At 45.7% G+C, this 21825-nt stretch overlaps 1 protein-coding gene and 1 long non-coding RNA gene across 2 annotated transcripts; one reads left to right on the plus strand and one right to left on the minus strand.

Annotated features, from left to right (window-relative positions):
* Window positions 1–3625: 3625 nt before the first annotated feature.
* Window positions 3626–10501, minus strand: DBX1 (developing brain homeobox 1). The gene is made up of 4 exons (XM_033150829.1): window positions 9656–10501; window positions 8809–8910; window positions 6109–6308; window positions 3626–4397 (listed from the first exon to the last, which is right to left on the minus strand). The coding sequence occupies exons 1-4, from the start codon at window positions 10047–10049 to the stop codon at window positions 4023–4025; spliced, it is 1071 nt and encodes a 356-aa protein (XP_033006720.1). The 5' UTR covers window positions 10050–10501; the 3' UTR covers window positions 3626–4022.
* A 1032-nt stretch (window positions 10502–11533) lies between these two features.
* Window positions 11534–20553, plus strand: LOC117047560. Its single transcript, XR_004426693.1, has 3 exons — window positions 11534–11607; window positions 19956–20108; window positions 20289–20553. It is a non-coding gene; the product is annotated as an uncharacterized LOC117047560 (long non-coding RNA).
* Window positions 20554–21825: the final 1272 nt, after the last annotated feature.

A 21825-nucleotide genomic window follows, 5' to 3' on the forward strand; every position in this document is an offset into this window, starting at 1 on the left:
ATATACTGCTTAATACTTAAGACAGTCTCTAAGTAATTTACAAAATAACAAGTACATCATAACAATGAAACTGAGATACTACAATAAAACTACAGTATGGGCTCCTCTGAGATTAAAGGAAGGATAATAATAATAATAATAATAATAATAATAAATGCAATGCACTACTAAAACGCTGCTCAAGATTGCTTTGGCTACACCTCCATTGCTTGTCTGGAATGAGCTCTAGAAATCACTTAGGCCCTGCCTGCACTACACATTTAAAATAATATCGCAGCATTTAAACAGCCATGGCTTCGGCCCCAAAATTATGGGAAGTGTACTTTGTTAAGGGTGTTAAGGAACCCCCATTCCCCTCACAGAGCTACAGCTCCCAGGGAACTTGGTAGCTATGTGGGGGGATTGGGGGGAGAGCACATTGATAAATAATTAAATATATTTAGGGTGAGATTTAACTAATGAGCCCCACCCATCAGAAGCTTATGCAAGTCTTCTGCTAGCACAAAGGGGCTTTCATCCCCTCTCCACTAGCCCACTGTGTGCCCCCCCTCCCCAAACTGGCTCTGAGTTAGTAGGGGAAACCTCCAGAACAGCACATAAGCAGAAATGCTTGTACTAAGAGAGAAATCTGCTTAGTGCTTTATTGAGTTTTCCTTTTTGAACCTGCTATTAAGTGCAATGTCTGGGGTTTTCCCCCTTAATGACACATCCTGTTTGATGGTTGTATGGAACATAGTGGCAGGAGTGAAGTGCTGTAGATGGCATATGCAACATCGTTACCCCACTGCAAACAACATAGCTTATCATCTCAGTCCTTTAATATTTTTGTGGAGAAGCATTCATGTCATTTGGTGGTTGTTAGCTCCCCCACAGCACAACCCCACTTCTTACTACCCTGCTTTTTCATCAGTCTCTGGATTTACACACCCACAAACCCACACACAATGTATCCATGACTCCATCCCACCCCTTTTAGGTCATCAGCTTCTTGGCACTTTCTCACTCACAGGTTGAGTGACAGAAGCAATGAAGAGTGAAATGTAAGGCCTCACTTTTAACTGCACATACCGGTAATTGTTCTCTCTGATTTATATGCATTATAAAATGAAATTTATTTATTTATTGCAGATGAGAAGTGTGTGTGTTATGGCACAATTATACATTTTTAATTGTGCTTATTTTATGTACTCTTTTCTGATTCATTCTCTTTTCAGACCAAATTCATAATTTATCCAGGGACCATCCCCCCCCCCCCCCCACAGTGGTTGTTAATTCAGTATTACGACATAGTTGGGTAGCAAGGGCTTGTCTGAAGATTTGTTTCTTGCATTGCTTTTTCCATCACAGGATAAATGATAACTAATGTGAGAATTGGTTATGAGTCACACCTGACATTTACCTTTTGCACTTTTGCAGACGTACACACACACACACACACACACACACAAAGTTTACACTAGTGCAAGCTATAATGAGACAAAGTGGCTTAGAAGAAAACCCTCCTGAATTTCATTTCATTTTTAATACACATTGGAATTTTATATCTTATATTTGCCATGTGGTTATTTAATTGCTTCCTTTGTTGGCAAGTAATACTGTAGATCTCACACTTTCCTCCTGAAGATACCTGAAGATTGCAGGCTGCAAGAGCAATCTGCATCTGAATTCGTAACCCTGCATTCAGGAACTGGGATGGCTTCCCTTTCAGACTGTGCATTATTATTATTATTATTATTATTATTATTATTATTATTATTATTATTATTATTATTTTGTATGGAGCAGGGGTCCCCAAACCAAGGCCCAGGGGCTGGATGCAGCCCAATCGCCTTCTAAATGCAGCCCACGGACAGCTTGGGAATCAACGTGTTCTTACATGAGTAGAATGTGTGCTTTTATTTAAAATGCATCTCTGGGTTATTTGTGGGGCATAGGAATTCGTTCATAGGCCTATTTCCCCCCCCCTCAAGTGTAGTCCGGCCCCCCACAAGGTCTGAGGGACAGTGGACCGGCCCCCTGCTGAAAAAGTTTGCTGACCCCTGGTATGGAGCATCATCCCTGGTGGAAATAGAGGGCCAGGAGATTAGCAGGATCAATGCAGGTGAGGCATTAGTTAAAACTACGAACAACCTTTAAAGGCGATGAAGCTCCCAAGTCAGTGGGAAGCAGCTGTCAGCAAGCTCTGTTAACTTGTCACCCTTCCACTCCAAATTCTTCTTGCTGGCACAGACTCCCCCATAGGAAAAAGAACTATTTTCAGTGATGCTGTCAGGGCCTTTGAAACAGAAGCCCAGGGCCCCAAACAGAGTAAGGCTTTTTTTTGGGGGGGGGGGAATCAAGTGATATATAAATGTTCTGAATAAATAAATGTTGAAGTAAGTGAAATAATATATATGACCATCCAAAGCAGTGACTTTCAAGACCATAAAGTTCAGAGTCTAAAATTCCCTACCTGCACTCCTGATCATTTAACATCTTTATCTGCTGTGGAAAGACATTTGTGCATGTGTGCAAAATGCAGCTGCATCCTAGGAATTGCTACAGCCAAGAGGAACATGCATGTACAGCCGTCTTCTTCTGGGACATTATAATTGCTCATCTTCATTTTTCGCTGCCTCCAAAGGGTCCATGTCCTATGATCCTATACTGTTTCCAGATGGCTTAGCACCACTAATCCAGCTATTTGCACTTGCATAGGAAACCCACTGGGGCAGCATCAACATGCAGGAGTTTCACTGACATGAGGCTTTTAAGCACAGCTGATATCAACAGAAGTTACTTCTACATAAAGTGTGTTCCGAATCACGACCCACTTCAGCTTAGAATATGCACCACTCTAGCCAGGCTATGGTTGTTAGTGCATGACTAGGGATGCATGAAATGTAATCCCCAAGCTTCAGAAATGATAGGCCTTGCACACCTTTTTTTTTAATTTGGCATTTGCTTCATTTGTTATATATACATATTTAAAATATGTACAAAGTAAAAATACAAAATAGACAATGTTTTTTTTTTTATAAGTTACACAGTTAGAAGCTAAGCTTCTCTTTGAGTTAACCCCCCTTCCCCCCCAAAAAAAAAATCACACCAAAAAATAAAATAAAAAGACAACCCGGACAAAATATAGTATTCTTCCATCTGCATACTTGCGATTGCCTTGGTATAAAATATCCATACAGTGTAAGAGTACAAAATAGTGTACAGATCATAGAAGCTGTGCAAAGACAGCAAAGTTCAGTCAACAATCAAAGAGATAGGTCCAGTTCCCGGCATCCACACATTGCACCTTCACAAAACAAGGAGATGGCCAAAGAGCTGGGGACAAATGTGGAAATGGTATGAAGCAGATAGATGCATAAATTAACACAGAAATGTTCAACACTGGAACCAAGCCAGGGGCCGTGGTTCTTGTGGGTGCACGTGAATGATTTCGGGGGGCAGCTCCAGTTCACATGCCCACACTCAGTAAGTGTGCTCTCTGAAATAGCAACCACCACCACCACCATGATTGACACTTGGCTGCATTTTAGAGCTCAGCATGTGAGGCTGGTCTCAAATCATTAACAACCACTTGGATTTTGCAGCATCTCATCAGCACCGCAACAGATTAGGGCTTATGGGGGAAAGATTGCTGATATTTTCAGATAAATTAATACATCCTGGAATTAGCTAAGCGGATCACAACTGAATTAGGCTAATTATTCTGCTTCTAAATCAACATGATCTTAATACCAAAGGGGTGTGTATGTTTTTAACGGCTTTCTAGTCTATAGTTTTCAATTAAAAAGTGCAAGACTGGCTGATTAGTCAGTGATCACAACAGGAGGATATTGAGGCAAGGGGTTCCTAATCAGGGTAGTTCTGGAATATGTCATACAGAAATCCCAAGGATGCATGATGATCAGTACATTGTCTATTTGAACCGTGTGGGTGTGGAAGGACGCCACCTCTTCAATTAGATAGCCCTTGGTTTATTTACATCTTTGCAATGTCCCCTTTCATGATAGCAAGAAGAAGGGTCTCTATGAGACCGTGATCTCTTCTTCATCCTCCTCCCCCTCTTCATCCTCTTCCTCAGAGTCTGAGAAGTCTGACGGTTTGCTGGGGCTGCTGGAATGTGTGGGGGAAGGGAGCATGTGGGAGTCCAACCTGTCTCTCAGGTGTGGGTCATCTGTGGACTGGTGATATGTTAAGGAATGCCTGGGGCTGGCTGGGCACCGGGGTGAGGCTACTTCTTCCTCCTCCTCTCCAGAACCTTTCTTGCCTACGTCACTGAGATCTGGGTGAGGGTTGAACTTTGTGGGTAATGTCTGCTCCCTGCAGCCACCAGATGACAGGAGCTCTCTCTCTTTGGAGTTTCTCCACTTCATCCTCCTGTTTTGAAACCAGATCTTCACCTAGAGTTTTCAAGGGTACACAAATAAAAGTTTTGCAGCATCAAGGCAACTGCTACATGACTAACACCAACCATTAAGTACACATCCGAAGACACATTTGAAGTGCAGAATCCTTACCTCTCCCCACCCCACACAAGATCCTCATGGGCCACTCCCTAAGTGAGCTACACTAAGCATCAAAGATGACTCCACAAAGAAACAGTCGTACAATTCTGTGAAAATTACTTGGGTTGTCCAAAAATGGGTTATATCCTGTTCTAATGTGATGCCAGTAGAAGAAGAAGCCCCTTGTGCACCCTCAAAATCTGCTCTAAAGGTTGGGGGCCCCCAAAGCAGATTTGGGGGGCATAGTGGAGGGATGCAAGGGGGAGGGGAGAAGGGAAAGTCAAGTTTCATGAGCTAAACTACACTTACCCAATGTTGAATACAACCCCATGCCTTGCTGTTGCAAGAAGGTAGGAGTTTTTGCATCTCTTTTTTAAGTATGCATAATGGAGACAACCATTCTAAGGTGCTCCAGGTCAACATTCATGGCAGCAACTCACAGGAAAGCTCATATATCTGATGGCAGCCAGCACTTCCAAATTTTACCAATTTTCAGGTTTTCTCCTTGGCGAAGACCTCATCCCCCACCCTTGTGCCAGAAATGCAAATTAATGTGTTGGACTAGTCCGAGGAGACCTCTTGAAATTCTCAAAGGGGGCTGTGAAAATAAACCTGAGGGTCATGCACATTGGGCTGCAATAAGCATTTCTATTCTGTCAAGCTGCTTTGAGACAATTTTCTGGTGGGAAGCAACCAAGAAATGCAATAAAGAATAATATAGTGTTTTTTGTTTGTTTGTTTTCAGCGACTAATTGTGTGACACCTAACAGTGACCATCTACTTGCAGAATGACCTTTCATTCACACAATGAGACTTCCCCTTCCTCCCCTCCCCAAGCCCAAGCCAGGGATCAGCTTGAGAAATTAGTTGCATTGATTTGAATGAGACTAACACATTCATGCAAAACTGTGCATGGCCCCATTTAAGAAATAATAATACTTAGAGGTAGCCATGCATGCATACTCAAAACTAAGTCCCATTTATTTCAGTGGGGCTTACTTGCAGGTAAACAGTATAGTGCTATGCCAGGCATAGGCAAACTTTGCCCTCCATATATTTTGGGACTACAACTCCCATCATCCCTAGCTAACAGAACCAGTGGTCAAGGATGATGGGAGTTGTAGTCCTAAAACATCTGGAGGGCCGAGTTTGGAGCTGCCTGATATAACCATAATAAATTTGTTCATTTTCAAAAGTGCCAGTAATCAAAAGACTGTCATGTGGTAGTATAATACCACATTGAGCAACTTTCAGATTGTCAGGTTCAAAGTTCCTCCTACCACAGAGCCAGGGGGTCATGTCTATTGGTCTTAACTGCCGCCAACATTATCTGGATGGAGATTTTGACTCCAGTTCAGAAAGTTTCCTTATACTTCTCTTTGAGGAGGAGAGGTCTTGTTTTTGAGAAGTGAAAGTTAAATGTCTACCGCCACTGCCGCCAACAACCTCTTTCCAACCTGTGGTTTCACATTCTCTGTGATTGTCCCATCATCCCTGACCACTGGTCCTGTTAGCTAGGGATCATGGGAGTTGTAGGCCAAAACATCTGGAGAGCCGAAGGTTGCCTATGCCTGGGACTCTAGGGGGAGAGAGAAGATGAGTTTACCTGGGAGTCCTTCAAGCCCAGCTTGGCTGCCAGTTTCTTCCTGTCTGGTTTGCTGATGTATTTCTGCTTCTGGAACATTTTCTCCAGGGCTTTGCGCTGCACATCTGAGAAGACAGCCCTGCGGAGCATACCTCTGCGTGGTTTCCCCCTGGCAGCCAGAGGCCAAGAGAAAGTGCCAGGAATAGGCACCACAGATGAAGCTGTGAGAAAAGGGGAAAAAAATAAAGCACTGAAACAGGCTGGGTCAGCCCCCCCCTTTTTTTAAAGAAAGACAAGCTTGGTTCCAAAAGTCCTGCTCCAAAAGATGGAGTCCCCATCCTACTGAAGTCAAGGAGCAGATCTCCCTTTCATTTGCATGCCCATAGATTTCTCTCTTCTCCTTTCTCTTTCTTGCCACCTCTTTTTCCCTTTCTGTACTCTCAGCTGAATTAAGCAGATCAGCACCCATGAACCTGGTTTTGTGAAAGGGAGTTTACGCTTAACTTAACTGTCCTTTTCAGCCAATGGTAACCAGATTTTATTAGATACACCAAGTGAATGTATCTATAGTTGGCCTGTTTTGTTACCAGATTCAAAGATCTTAACTTTCAAAAGAAAAGGCCAGGAAGATAGAGGTATACTTTTAAAAGGGGGGAAAGGAAGGGGGTAAGAACTCTCTCTCTCTCTCTCTCTCTCTCTCTCTCTCTCTCTCTCTCTCGTCTGAGTATTTAAATGTTCAGAAGTCCCATCCCCCCTTCCATTGCAGGAATTTTATTTTACCCCAGATTAAAATAAGGGACTTTTCTTACAGGAACAAAAAAGTCCTTTTAAGTGGCAAGTTTTGGTCAATCAGTATTCATCTTTTTAATATATGAATCTTTCCTCCCCTGCCCCCACCTCTTCCTTACAAAACTTGCAGAATTCACTCTGGAGACATGAAAAGTAACAGCTAATTAGCACATTGACTGGTTCCCAATGGAATTGGTATGATAAAAAGGGCAGAGTTTCGCCTTTAAGCGGAAAGAAAAACTCCCAAAGAGAAACAGAGATTCTAATGAAGCGTGAATGGTAATTGTGTAGTAATGAACTAACAGAAAAAGACTGAGGACAAGCAGCTAAAGCCATATATTATTGGAACAAAAGAGATTTACACTTTCAAACTAAACACAACTGCATGCCAAGCTCCTTGGAGAGAATACTGATGACACAGCCTTCTCTTTCCCCAAATCATTTTCATTAAATGGACATGAAAAGCTATATATAAGGCTCAAGTTGTTTTTGTTGGGCCATTCAAATGCTGGAGAAAGGAAGCAAATTCCATTATCAGGAGAATGAATGAAGGAGCTCTTGGCTTTTGGTACAAAGTATATTAGCAGCTTGTTGGTAGTGATATTTTTGAGAGTCATTCTTCTTAACTCTCACTTTTCTCAGCTTCAAAATTAAGATATGAAGTTAGCTTGCCTGGGCATTCCCAACTGGAAAATGTTTAAAAGAATATGCCCCCAATAATTAGTTGAACACCAACAGCGGATTAGAGTAGATGATGTGGTCTCTGTGTTATAATTTGGGGCATATTCTTCTAAACATATTTAATTTCAGTTTGACACCAGTAGAGGATTATAGATGTGTAACGTGAGAGGTATCCTCTGTGTATGATTTTACACACCCCATAGAAAAAGTTGAAAACCCAAGTGGCAGTGGAACATAACTTCAGTATGGAAAAGTGGTATCTATAGGTGCATCTTTTGTGCCTCTCTTTCTTTTGAAAACTTGGGGGAGCTTGCCTGGGGAAAGGTCCTATTGATCTCCTTTCCAAACACCTGATCAGGTCTATCACCTGTCTAACTGTAAGAATGCTGTAGCACCAGGTGATCCCAGGCTCACGCCAGGCACTATATGTTGAGTTTTAATACTTTGGATGGCAGAGGTTGCAATGGTCAAGTAACATCAAGTAGCAGGAAAGTAGGGTGTGAACTGGTCCTGGCCTCCCAGCCTGATTCTGCAGAGCCTGAGACCCACCTGCTTCTAAGGTCCCTTTGAGATGGAGGTAGGTAACAACTTTCTCAGAGCAAAAGATTTGGAGGTGGGGATTTGGCTTCGGCCACACCGAATTCCCAAACAAGGGAGCTCTCCATGTGGCCTTGTGAAAACGTTGGCAAAGCGAATGACCTTTAAAGGGAAATTAGCCCATGGCTGGTAAATGTCTATCAGCAGCACGGCCGAGTCAGCGCTTGGTCTGTGTGTGGCTGCCCGGAGGGAGCTGACCAGATTGGTCATGGTGCTGAAACTTTTGTTGCCGATCAGCGGCTCTGTGGGAAAACCGCCGCCCTGAAGAGGAGGCCGGACAGCATCTCTGTGTCAGAATTGAACCGCCTCGCATTCGGACCGTGACAATCCCGGCTAATTTGTCGAGCAGGGGAGGGGCGTGGGGGGGGGAAGAGAGAGAGAAATTGGGAACGAAAATGTCAAGCAGCCACCGCGCTTGTGCTAAATAGGGCATCAAATTGGCGCGACGGATTCTTGAATGTTGTACCCCGTCCAACCTCTGAACTGGAGGACGAGCAATGGCCTCCCCCTCCCCCAACCACCACCCATCCACCGCCACTTCCCGCACCCTCCGAAAGATATAATTCGCTTTTGATGCCTGCAACAATGAGGGAGCAGTGGGTGGTTGGGGGGGGGAGGGGAGAGCGCCGAGGAGGAGGAGGACCCCAGACCTACCTGGAAAATAAGAAGACCTGATGAAAGGTTGGAAGGATCCTTCGAAATACGGGAAAGTGAAAGTCTTGGGAGGGACGTTCTGCATCAGCGCGTGTGAGGTTTCTGGGGAAAGCGGAGAAAATGCACATTAGAAAGGACGGGTTGAAGGCAAGGAGGGACTGCGGCTTAGTGGTTAGAGCGCAGGCACTAAAAATGCTAAGGGTTCCCGAGGGTTCAATCATTGTCATCTCCAGGTAAGAGGATCGGAAGAGACGCCTCTTCCCTCCCCAGCCTGGAATCCCGGAGAGACAATGTCGACGATGCTGGGACAGTGATCCTCCTCCACCTAGCTTCCTGTGCAACCAATGAATCACGCTGACAAACCATTACTAGAACTGACATCCCTCTATTTTTTGTCACGTCGGTGGTGCTAAAGAAGCAACCACAGTCTCTCTCCCATCACCCCGGGTATCGCGTCTACTGATTTACCTACCACAACTGGGAAGAATATCCAATTACTCCCTCTTTTTAACTCTCCCCACACCTGGTTTGTGACGCGATCCTCCCTACTGCTAGGAGGAGCCCCCCCCCCAGCTCCTTCTCTCCTGAATGGGTGCGCAAAGGAGGAAGCTCCTGCCCACCTCGTCAACTCTCTCTCTCTCTCTCTCTCTCTCTCTCTCTCTCTCTCTCTCTCTCTCTCTCTCTCTCTCTCTCTCACACACACACACACACACACACACACACGTGCACACCTGGCACCTCCCCGCTCCTCTCATTGGCAATGTCTCCTTTCCTGAGCCAACCCGAGCGGAGGCTCCCTCCCTCAGCTTCCCCCCGACGGCGCAGCCGCCCTGCGCGGAGTGCTCACCTGTCCGGGGCGCCGACGACAGTATGGCGTGCACGCCGAACTTGAGGAAGGGCGCGTCGCTGGCGGGCGAGGCGGGCGCGGGCGCCGAGCAGCCCCGTCGAGCAGCGCCGTCGGAGTTGGCCGGCTCGGCCGACGAGGGTCCCGGCGGGCCCGTCCGGGCGGGGCTGGCGCCAGACAGAGGCGGTGGCGGTGGGGACAGGCTGGCCCGCGGCGGGGCGCCGCCGCTACGAGGCAGGTAAGCGGCGGGCCGGCTGATGCGGATGAGGTCTTCCACCAGGAAGCTAGAGTGGCCGGAGAAGGCGGACTGCAGCGACTGAGGCAGCGTGAGGGTCGGTGTCGGCCTCAGGAGACTCGGATAGACGGCGGGAGGCGCGATCAGGCTGGGGAACATCATGGTAGGAGACGGGGAGGGAGGCAGAGGAAGCGCCCGCCTGGCCAAGGGTCCAAGCTTCAACTTGGAATGGCTGGCTGTTGCTTTTCCAAAGTAGTCTTCGCCCCGCTTCCTTTTTCCTCCCCCCTCCCTTTTTTATTTTTTAAACAAATGGTCTTGCTCTGTCTCCTTTTCTCTCGAGATCCACCTAAGCGAGACTGGCAGGCTTCTTCTCCTCGGCCTTTCTCTGGCGCAATGGGGTTTTATAGGGGTCCGGGCCGCTCAGGCGCTTCCCGAAGTGACAGCTCCCACAATGGGGTTCTCCCCTTGAGTTTCATTCATCGGGCACTCGGGGCTCCCTGATTGGTCCGGGGGCGCAATTTAGGATTGGATTAGGCTTCATCAGCAAGCACCGCACAATGGGCCCGCCACAAAGAAGGGGCAGGCATCAATTTTGCATATTGACCGCCTCTTGGGGGAAAGGCGTCGCTCCAAGGGCGACCAGCGGGGTTTTGTTCCGATGCAAGGCGCGCGCACACGGGACGGATAATTAAATGCGTATTTCTTATTTATTTATATATATATTTACAAAAAGTTTCCAGGGACATTTTCTCCCCCACCCTCCTAAGGGAAAGGGGGGGGGAATTATTTCAAGAAAAGCATTAAATTTATTTGCGCTCCCTCCCTCTCTGTTCGTCTCTCACCCCCACTCCCGCTGGCTCTCAGGAAATAAAGCAATAAATATTCATATAAACTTATCTCGGAGCTTTCTGCAGAATAGAAAATACAAAGGAGGCAACGTGAAGTGAAATCTTTGCCGCAGATGAAAAGGTTATATATATATATATATGATCCGATGGATGGGCTGGCTGTGCCTTTGGGGGGGGGGCTTTGTTTGGGGGGGGGGTTTGTTGCTAAACTTAAATTGGGCTGCTCCCCAGAGTGTCTGCGTCTCGAACAAGTTTCCAGTTGCTAAGGTTTAAACGGGCTCCCGCGATTGCTGCGGTTAAAGACTGAGTCATAAATCAGCGTTCTGGGATGGAGTGTTTTGGTTTGTATGGGGCGTGTTATCCAAAGCAAAACTATATATAGGTCTGTATATAATGGAAATTAGAACTACATCTTCGTCGCAACCACTTTATGTCTGGCTTTGAGACATCCTGGAAAGCATAAACATAGCTTCTTTATTAAAAACCATTTGCTGAAGACAAAATCTTACCCATTTTGGGAAACAGCCTTACATCCCATACGATTACAAATTCATATTATGTACCGATTTTTAAATTTTTGTGTTTCGTTTTGGGCAATAAAATAAAGCATCGCTTAAAAAAAAAAAGACTTTAGCCGATTTGCGCTGCTATCCTAAATATGTTCCTTGGAAACAAAACCATTTATTTGCTGTTATGGAAGGTAAGTTCCTATTTCAACTCACGTCGAAGTTCCATTGCTTGATTTCAAGCGGATTCGCCTCCACATGGAGGCGACCAAATCGGCGTCAGCCGCAAAGGCTGCCATCATACTGGGTTGTGCATCTCAACGGCGATTTCTTTTCAAACAGACCCACGCTGCAAGGCACACCAAGGTAAGCCCCAGGCGTATGCCCAATATGTAATGCGTTGGGACTTGGCTTCCGAGGAACAGTGGACAACATTGCACTGCCACTGTCGCTCCCTGTACTACAGGCTGATCGCACAACTATTTGCTTGATGTTTCAGCCCTCTGGCCTCTAAGCGGCTTTTTAGCAGACTTTCTGAAAACACCTCTCTGGAGGGGCAGCAGGGCTAGGCTCGGAACGAGACCGAAGAGTCGTGAAGACGGGCACATTTATTATGGCAGAAATTCCGCGTGCTGCCGCGCACTTCCTCAAGATGCATCGTTATGCTGAATTGCGAGCGTCTGGGAGAGAGGCAAGACTGCGAACAGGGAAGTCTGCCTTCGCTATCGAATGGGAAATTTAGCACAAAGCCCCCACCCCAACTCCAACCTCGCTTTTAAAAAAAGCGATATCCTGGTATTCAAGAAAAATGGTTGGTGGATGAATGTATTTTTTTAAAAAAACCAATCCAAACGTGCTGGGCAGTCGAAAATTGAGGGCAGTTAACACTGCAAAGAGGTCGTTGCAAAGGCTTTCTTTCCCTTTTCTTTTCTTTTCTCTTTTTGAACCTCTCCGTTGCAGAATCTCTAACAGATGTGTTAAATCGTCGTATGTTTTAAAAGCACCCTATTCAGCCTTTTGGTGCTGAACTTTTAGCCGGCAGAAGCGTGCAGCCCGAGGCAGGCAGCCCTGATCCTATTAAGCATGAACTAACTGTCACCTTCAGCTGTTTCAACACCCCTCTTTTTTAACTTGGGGACACAAAGCTTTCTCCCTTCCAAAAAAATCTTATTAACCAGCTTTACTTTCTTTCGGTGGTTTTCCTTTGGGGTCCGGGCCTTCGTCTTTTCCTTTCTTTCTCGGGGGTGTGCGTGCGTGCGCTCATGATCTCCATGTCTCCATGCTTTAACCATTCGGAGGGGGTGTGTGGAGAAAGTGCATCTGTGATTTATATCACATTAGCGAAGAAAGAACGTCTGTTCAACCTCTCCCTCGATTCAAATCAAAAAGTTATTTGAGGGAAGGCGAAGGGGATTAGCCTACGAAATAATATGGTGGCGTTAGAAGCCCCTCCTGCTCCCACCGAGGTCTCCCCACCCACAAATACCCCTACCCAACTGGGAGTAAGCAAGCACTGGCCCGGGTTGACAGCAAATAGAGTGGCTTGATGTTTAAGGCGCGATTTCCACGCATTACTATGTATTTGGTGAAAATAAAGAAAAAAAACCCTAAGACATGGCACAAAGGGACAACTGATGGCACAAAGGGACAAAAAGGGACAAAAAGAGCAGAGTTTGGGCTATAAATAATCGTCACTTTCCAATGCCCGCAGTGGGCTGGCTCTCGCTGAGGCTCCGCAGCTCTTTTGTGCTCCTGCGGCAGGAAGTTCCACTGCTCCATCTACTATTCTAACTAGTAGCTTGACCGTAAAATGCAAAGGGGGGAGGAAAGAAAAGGGAGCAAATGCTCTCCGAAGCTTCAAGCGCTGTGACTTCGAATTAAGTCCCATAGCGCGGATGCCAAGAGGACGTATTTGGAAAGCTGCACTCTGATGGGCGGGGGAAAGTCCCCTTTCGGTGGTGTCCAACATTGGCCATACTCAGTAAAGACCCACTAAATCAATGGACCTAAGTTAGAGAGTAGACCCATTGAAATTAATGGACAGGACTGAGTGTGGCTAATTGACGGGGTGGGGATGGGATGGTGTACAAGTTCATCCCATTGAATCCAGTGGCGCATATTTCCAAGTAGTAACGGGCCGGGCTAGCTCCTGGCACCCACTGACTCCGGAGCAGTTCCAAATGAGAAGTCAAAAGCTGCTGCAGAGTTCTTAAACAGCATTCGGATTTGATTCTAGTGTGGTTCCTTTTTCTGCAACCATTTTGCAGAGACCGATTCAATGTAAGTAAATGAGAGGACACCGAAGACCACTAGAGCCATTCACCCCTTGACTTTTAAAAATAAATAAATCTTGAAGTCTTTGGAGGTTAACATTTGGAAGCTGGAGAAGGTTTATTCGATCTTTTGCATCCTGTCGCGCTTCTGGAGACCGGAAAGTTATTCGTGTTTGTGCTGAGGACATTGCCGATCAGGTCGGTGGTTCGAATCCCCAAGACGGGGTGAACTCCCATTGCTAGTCCCTGCTCCTGCCAACCTAGCAGTTGGAAAGCACGTCAAAGTGCAAGTAGATAAATAGGTACCGCTCTGGCGGGAAGGTAAAGGTCATTTCTGTGCGCTGCTCTGGTTCGCCAGAAGCGCCTTAGTCATGCTGGCCGCGCATGACCCGGAAACTGTATGCAGGCTCCCTCCGCCAATAAAGGGAGATGAGCGCAGCAACCCCAGAGTCGTCTGCGACTGGTGGACCCAACCGTCAGGGGTACCTTTACCTTTACTTTTACCTTTAGGTTGTATTAAGTAATGGAAAAGCACAAGCTGCATATAGCGGCTGTTATTCATGTGTAATTAAGACGGATCTAAAGGATACGATATTATCTTTGTTGAAAGAGAAAGGGCTGCTCAGAATTAGGCTGAACCCTAAGTAAATGATCCTTCCTCAAGTTCAGACATGAAGCAACTGATCAAATACTCCGGCTTTGTACTTCCTGATACGAATGAGAAATCACAACAAGGGAGAGGAGATCCTTACCATCTTTTACCCACGGGTAATGAATAAGACAAAGCTGGTGAAATGTGCTTGAGGAGTCACTAGTGCGCATGGGCGGAGCCATTATTTTCGTTGGGGGAAACAGGACTTTTGTTAGGGGGGGCAGATGTGATTGGTCAGTTACTTAAGTATTCGTATTGTTTTACTTGATGGGGAGCAGCTGCCCCCCTTGGCTACGCCCATGCTGTAGTGCGTAACTACTAGCCTTTGTAAAAGACGCCCTTTTCAGGGCATGTTCACTTTCAGGTTGTGCTTATTTTATTTCTAGCACTGGAAAGAAGGAAGAGCATTTGTGGTTCCTCACTTTGGGCTACTAAAGTTTTGCCATTATTTAATTCCATACCTCGAGGAAATGGAGAAGGGGGGGGGCATACGGTTTCGATATTTCTGTTATTTCAACTCATGTCGAGAAATCAAGCCAGTGAGAACAGACGTTCCTGGTATAAAGCTGAATGGGTAGCGACCGCATTTTGAAGCAAATACTCTCTGGGAATTTGCTCGCCAAGAAATGGGTTCGGATTTGGGGCGCCAACCCAATAGGCTTCAGTCCGACTTACGCCCCCGACCTTCTTGAAGCGAGCAGACTTCTAAGCGCAAGAGTTTCAGAAACCCCATACCCCTTGGCCATTCATGTTTTGCATACCCTCCAACATTTTTCCGATGAAAAGAGGGACGTCCCATTCCATAATGATTCTTTTAGTGTTTATACCCCACACATCTTACTTGGTTGCCCCAGCCAATCTGGGCAACTTCCAACATACTGTATATAAAAACATAATAAAGCATTTTTAAAAACCTCCTATACTGGTTTGCCTTCAGACGACTGGGGGGTCGGATAACTCGGGTGTGGAGGTGATTAAAATGGAAAAGTATTTACGCGCTGTTATCCTTAGAAACCTTCGCTTTGGTCATAACGCATGTAAACGCAGAGAGCGAGCAAGCGCCACATCCCAAGAATCGGAGCGCAATCCACAGTCCCACCGACGCTGGGGTACCCGGAGGCAACAGGTGACGGCCATAACTTTCTGAGACAGGTGTGTCTGCCAGCCCCACACAAACCCCGAAAATACGTGACGTTCAAGGCTGCAGTACGACGGAAAGACCCGCGGAGCCCCAGGGGAGGAGGACGGGCTTCCAAGTCAGCGCGGATCCGGTGACGCGCCACGGCAGCTCCAGCGACTTGCCCTGGCTTCAGGGGAGCGGAGGCGAAAGGCGGAATTGCGGCCCAGGCAGGCAGACAGGCGCATGCCCTTTCGTGGCAGCTGCCGTGGCTTCGACGGGTTGCCGGGAGGGAGGCGAACCTTTGCATTGCCTCTCATCTGGGTGCGCCGCCCGTGGAGGCGCCCACGTGGCCCCGGGTCCCGGGCTGTTTCGGGGGGGCGCAGGAGACTTCCCTTAAGCAGCGCGGCGAAAGGGGCCCGAGGAGCTATTGAGAAGGGAAGGCCGCCGCCCAAGAAGCCCAGAAATCGGAGGCAAGGGATCTTCTTTTTCAGCGATTCCTTTGGAAGTGTCTTTTCAAAGGCTCTGGGGGTGGAAGGGAAGGGACTTCTCCCTCTAAAACCTGTGACGAATGCCGCTTGACCTGGGATCGGCGGCGCGGGGAGAGGGCGGGGTGGTGCATCCTACCATTCATTTCCATGTCCTGGTCTCCCAACTTTCTTCCTTAACTGTCACTCGGCGGCTTTGTTGCTGTTGTCCGCCTCTCCTTCCCCTTTATGGCTTAAAAAAATCAAATTGGGGGGTGTTGGCTGGTGGAACTTGGAGGGATGGAGGGATCCAGGCAGTGCCCAGCCCCAAAGACATCTTGTTGCCTGGGGCTAAGCATCCTTCACCCCTGCCATTAAGGTACAGACCCCCCAAACCCACAATCACCTCTTCCCCTTCCAGGCAGTGAACAGCCAGTCACAACAAATTGGTGCCACCAACCAATGCTACAGTAGTAACATCCCTGCCACTTACCAGGGCAGTCTGGTGAGACGCCAGATGGGCTCTGTCAGTGCTCTGCTGCTACCCCAACCTCACTGAGGCTCTGATTCTGCCTGTACCCTCCAGGCAGTAAAGCTGCTGCTTGGAGGCCAGCTGAGAGTTCCTGGACCTAATGTCAGTTATACACAGCATAGACCTGTGGAAATAATGGACCAAAGCAATTTCAAGTTTTTCAATTTCAATGGATCAACTTGATGTTGGTATGGCCAGCTATTATGCAAGGTTGATGGAAGCTACTAACCAACGGGGCACTGTAGGTAGTAGCTGTTCCTGACGCAAAATGCCAAGTTAGTTGTCCTAGTCAAAATGCCAAGTTAGTTGTCCTAGCTAATGCTGCAGAGGACAGAATCAGGATTCAAGATGAGCTTAACAGATTGACCAACTGGGTCAAAACTAAAAAAAATGAATTTCAATAGGGATGAATGTAAGGTTTTACACTTAGGTAGGAAGAACTCAGTAGTGATGTATGGAAATGAGAGCTGGACCATAAAGAAGGCTGATCACCAAAGAATTGATGCTTTTGAATTATGGTGCTGGAGGAGACTCTTGAGAGTCCCATGGACTGCAAGAAATTCAAACCTATCCATTTTTAAGGAAATCGGCTATGAGTGCTCACTGGAAGGACAGTTCCTGAAGCTGAGGCTCCAATACTTTGGCCACCTCGTGAGAAGAGAATACTCCCTGGAAAAGACCCTGATGTTGGGCAAGATGGAGGGCACAAGAAGAAGGGGACGACAGAGGACGAGATGGTTGGACAGAGTTCTCGAAGCTACCAACATGAGTCTGACCAAACTGTGGGAGGCAGTGGAAGACAGGAGTACCTGGTGTGCTCTGGTCCATGGGGTCACGAAGAGTTGGACATGACTAAACGACTAAAACAACAGCAAGGAAGAACCAGCTGCACAAATATAAGATGGGAGACACCTGGATTGCCAGCAGTACATGTGAAAAGGATCTTGGGGTCTTGGTGGACCACAAGCTTAGCATGAGTCAGTAGTGTGATGCTGCAGCAAAAAAGCAGATGCTATTCTAGGCTGCATTGACAGATGTATAGTGTCCTGATCAAGGGAAGTAATAGTACTACTGTATTCTGCCTTTGTCAAACCTCCCCTGGAATACTGTGTCCAGTTCTGGGCACCACAATTTTAGGGGGATATTGACAAGCTGAAACGTGTACAGAGGATGTGACTAAGATGGTCAAGGCTCCGGAAACCAAACCTCATGAGGAATAGTTGAAGGAGTTGGGTATGTTTAGCCTGGATGAGAGGAGACCGAGAGGAGATATAATAGCCATCTCCAAATATCTCAAGGGCTGTCACATGGAAAATGGAGCAGGCTTGTTTTCTCCTGCTCTAGAGGGTAGGACCCGAACCAACAGATTCAAGTTACAAGAAAGGAGATTCTGACTAAACATTAGGAAGAGCTTTCTGATGGTAAGATATGTTTGTCAGTAGAACAGCCTCCCTCAGAGGGTGGTGGACTCTCCTTCCTTGGAGGTCTTCAAGCAGAGGTTGGATGCCCATCTATCATGGATGCTTTAGTTGGGTTGGACTTTATGACCTTCAGTGTCCCTTCCAACTCTACAGTTATATGATTCTATTTCCTATTGGAAGAGACTGAGAGAAAGCTTAGTTTGGGCTTTGTAAGCATTTTAGGGTGCTGGTCCTGTTAGCTAGGGATGATGGGAGTTGTAGTCCTAAAACATCTGGAGGGCCAAGTTTGGCCATGCCTGTCCTAGAGATCTGATATGCTGAGCAGTGATTCTGGCCATCTAGTAAGTGTTCAGTCTGTGTGTCTCCAGGGGGTTGGAGTAGATGATCCTCAGGGTTCCTTCCAATTCTACAGTTCTATTTCTATAATTCTGTGATTTATGGTGGGGCAGAAAACTGGAGGCTGGGTAAACAAAATGGAATGGAATATGTGCAGGAGGGCATGGCTGGTTGGCTGAAACATTGAAAAGGCTCACTTGTAAACTAATAATAATTCATCAATGAAAATAGATATGATACATTTACTTCTATAGAACTAAGTTTTGGATTGTAGTCTATCATCCTATTGTAAACTGGCATGGAAAGATTTATGCATAATTTTAATGGAAGTACATTCCATTATTTATCTTTCCTTTGCTTACATTATAGAGAGTTCAAACTGAGCCTTACTACATGGACATACAGGCATATGAAGGCTGATGGACGTTCCCTTGCAATTGCTGCACATAACTTTTCCTAGAGAGCCAGTGGTGTACATACACCCCCATCAAAACTGGGTACCTAGAAGCCCTACTGCTAACAATTTGTTTTAAAAGGCGCTAAGCAATTATGGGTTGACAGTGGTGTGACACAAGCCCAATCCTTTGAATGGTTACACTTGTGCAGGGTCAATCCAAACAATGCCTGGTCCCTCAGCATACGAGAGCAGTAAAAACATCAACAATTACCCGTCTGCTGCATGACATTCACTATATGCAGAAATAACTGTGAATGGGTTCACCTTGGCAGCTTAGCACAGGCCACTATGGGAACTCATTTATGCAGTGATTCCAGTAGGCTGATGTGTGTCATTTAATTTATGTTTAGGGTGGGCAGGTAAGGGAGCTTAGAACCCAAGTCCAGTTCAGGAAGCACCATCCATTTAAATAGGACTGCTCTTGATGACAACCCTTTTGCAATGTATATAGTTTAGGGGCAGGGGAAGAAATGACTGCTCGGCACATTTTGCTTGTTTTGCCTTCCTTTGATAACTCATATTCCAAACATGTTAGAATCTGATGGAACAAGAGAGGCTAGGAAATCATTTGGGCCTGAATGCATTTCCTGCTGGTGGCCAGGCTTCTCCACCCGGGCGCCTTTGGCTAATGCCCCTCTCGCTCAAATCCAGACTATCTATCTAAAACACACAGAGAGATTTCTCTATTTTTGTTTCTTTCTAGAGGGGAGGGTGAGGATGAAGGTTCTCTGCATGGAGTTTTAATACCTTTCTAGGTGCCCTTATTGATGCTCATCGACCTTGCTGAATGCCTGAATGGGACATGCTGTATTAAGACACCTAAGACGTTCACCTTTAGAATTCAGCACAAGGAACAGTAACTGTTGGGTCCTTCAAAGCTTTGCTGGTCTTTTCCCCCACCTCCTCCTCCCCCCTCCTCCCTCCCTCCCTGTTTTTTTTTCTTGAAAATCCCTCTATTGTGCCAATCAAGCAGATGGTTTGCAGGAAATATAGCTTGGCCCCAATGACCGAAACTAATTTTAACTAGCTTTCCAAACCTGGCACGTTTGTTTTGCTCTTTCAAACCAGCTCCAAAAACAGCTGGCAAGGGTGAATTAAACCCATTAAAGACACATTTATAAGAAATTATATTCACATAGGTTGTCTGAATCTAACCCCCTCCTCCCTCTTTTCCCCCAAAGAGGGGGGGAGAGATGAGTGCATTGAAATGAAAATGGCTTGCATACACTACCCTCCTTAACATCGCCTGAAAGTCTCAAAACATTTTACTAAATAGATTAACTTGACTATTGTTTTGCATCACATTTATCAGCTTCATTAAGTGAATAGCTGAACAAATATATTACGCATGCATGAAAAGCTCTTTTGGGGGCTGTCTTATTGTGTCCTCAGCCCTGACAGGTGGTTAACTGTGTGGTGTGTCCCCCCCCTTCCTTCTTTTTCTCTCCCTGCCCCAAAGAAAGAAGGGATCTCGGATAAAACAGCAGAGACGAGACTTGGCAAAGGAACCTGGAGGCGAGAGTTACATGCTTCCACCCCTTCCATTCAGACTGGCCAACCCTGAACGACCATGTTCTCAAATACACAGACGAAGGATGTGATCAGGTCAAAAGTAATTCACTGGAGTTTTGTCCCTGTTTCTTTGCCAGGCCAACTGTGAGGCTAGTTAATTTGTCCCTTCTCTTCTTAATGTGTTTCTCTTGTCTACTTTGAATTTTATTTTCCCATTTGTCATGTGTCTGGTTATTGTTGGTATTAATTCGTTCTCTATCTCTACATATATTTTCTTCAGCTTTTAAGCCACGCAAAGCAATCAAGCAGAGATTAAGCATCGTCCAAGCCTTCCCCCTCCAAATAGCTGAGCAGTCATGACTGTGGTCCACAAGTAGATGGAGCATAGGGTTTCAAGCTCATCAACTTCATTGGGAATCTGTCACCTAGTCCTGCTCTTCCAGCTTCAATTTCTAATGTGTCAGATGAGCACATCAACAGCCTATGCCAGCCTTCCCCAACCTGATGCTCTCTAGATGTTTAGGACTACAGCTCCATCAACACTGGTGAACACTGAAGAACTTGATCACACAGTAAGTTACACAGAAGTAAAAAGCAAGATTTAATTCTTCTGTACGATACATACTAACACAAGAACAAGCATAGTCCTGAATGCTAAGTTTTAGGAAGCTCTTGCAATCCTTGCTGTGATTTCCTGCACCACATTTACAAGGTCAATCAATGATTACAGAGACTGAAGTCTGGACTATAAGAACATAATAAATGCTTGCCAAAGGGTCATCTAGTCCAGCACTCAATATGACCTTTACCTTTGTTGCGCAGCATTGACACAATTCACTCTAATACCAGTTGAGACCCAGTATATGTCAGGTATATCTATCATCTCTGGATACTGGTTAAATCCTAATGAGAGTGAAACTGTTCTAGGGTGGACAATCTACACACGGAATTCTGTTTTTGCTGAGACTGTAAACAATGTTATTGAAACATTCATAAGCTACTTTGTGCTATCTAAGCCATGTTGAGAACATACTGTTGAAAAGTGGTATACAAATATTCTATAGATAAATATATAAATACATAATTTCTTAAGATTTTCTTCGTAATAATGGTGCTTCAACCCAGCTGATCACTAATTACCATTTTCAGTTTCCCTTAATTCGACAATATCCTAGACAACCAAATCAGAATACAGCTATCTAACAATAGCCGTGCTGTAAATAGATATTAGGTAAGCTTTATGCAAGTGAGCAATATTAAAACACTTGGTTTTTAAAATTTTAAATTCCTCCATTTCGCTGAGTTTTCAGCTCTGGTTTATTTCTGGTAGGTTGAAGTCAACTTATACCTCCTTAACATATATGACTGAAAAATGTCGGCAGCATTAAATATAGTGTGGAGAAATCCTTTTGGAATGATTCACAGTCTGCTTGAAATTTCACAGTCCTGAGTATTTTGGTGCTCACTGCAACCTCACCTACCTCTCTGCAAAGTACCAAGCACAAAGATGACCTCTCTTCACCACAAATGGTAGCATAGGGCCAACTTTAAGAGGGTTTTGAATGGCTGTGTTTAGCCTTCCCTATGTAATGTGCACCCTAAAGGCTGAACTACAAATCATATGATATGTTTAGAACATGCCTTGTAAAATAAACCCTAGCAACCCATGCTTTTTTCAAGTAAATGGAAGTCTTGTTTTCTTTTTCTTCTCCATACTTCCTTCAACTTATTTAAAAAACAGGTTTTTAACTGGAGCTTTGAGAAGCTTAGTTATCAACTATGCACAATGGACAGTACAACAGAGAAAATGTTTTTGA

This window comes from Lacerta agilis, chromosome 1 (assembly GCF_009819535.1).
Source record: "Lacerta agilis isolate rLacAgi1 chromosome 1, rLacAgi1.pri, whole genome shotgun sequence".
Classification (NCBI taxonomy): domain Eukaryota; kingdom Metazoa; phylum Chordata; class Lepidosauria; order Squamata; family Lacertidae; genus Lacerta; species Lacerta agilis.

What these genes read in the sequence shown, in the direction of transcription:
- DBX1 (XM_033150829.1), bottom strand. Translation starts at nt 10,049, where the DNA reads ATGATGTTCCCCAGCCTGATCGCGCCTCCCGCCGTCTATCCGAGTCTC. An exon ending in CAGGTCTTCTTATTTTCCAG is followed by an intron (nt 6,309 to 8,808) that starts GTAGGTCTGGGG and finishes CTTTTCTCACAG; the next exon opens with CTTCATCTGTGGTGCCTATT. An exon ending in TGGGCTTGAAGGACTCCCAG is followed by an intron (nt 4,398 to 6,108) that starts GTAAACTCATCT and finishes TGAAAACTCTAG; the next exon opens with GTGAAGATCTGGTTTCAAAA.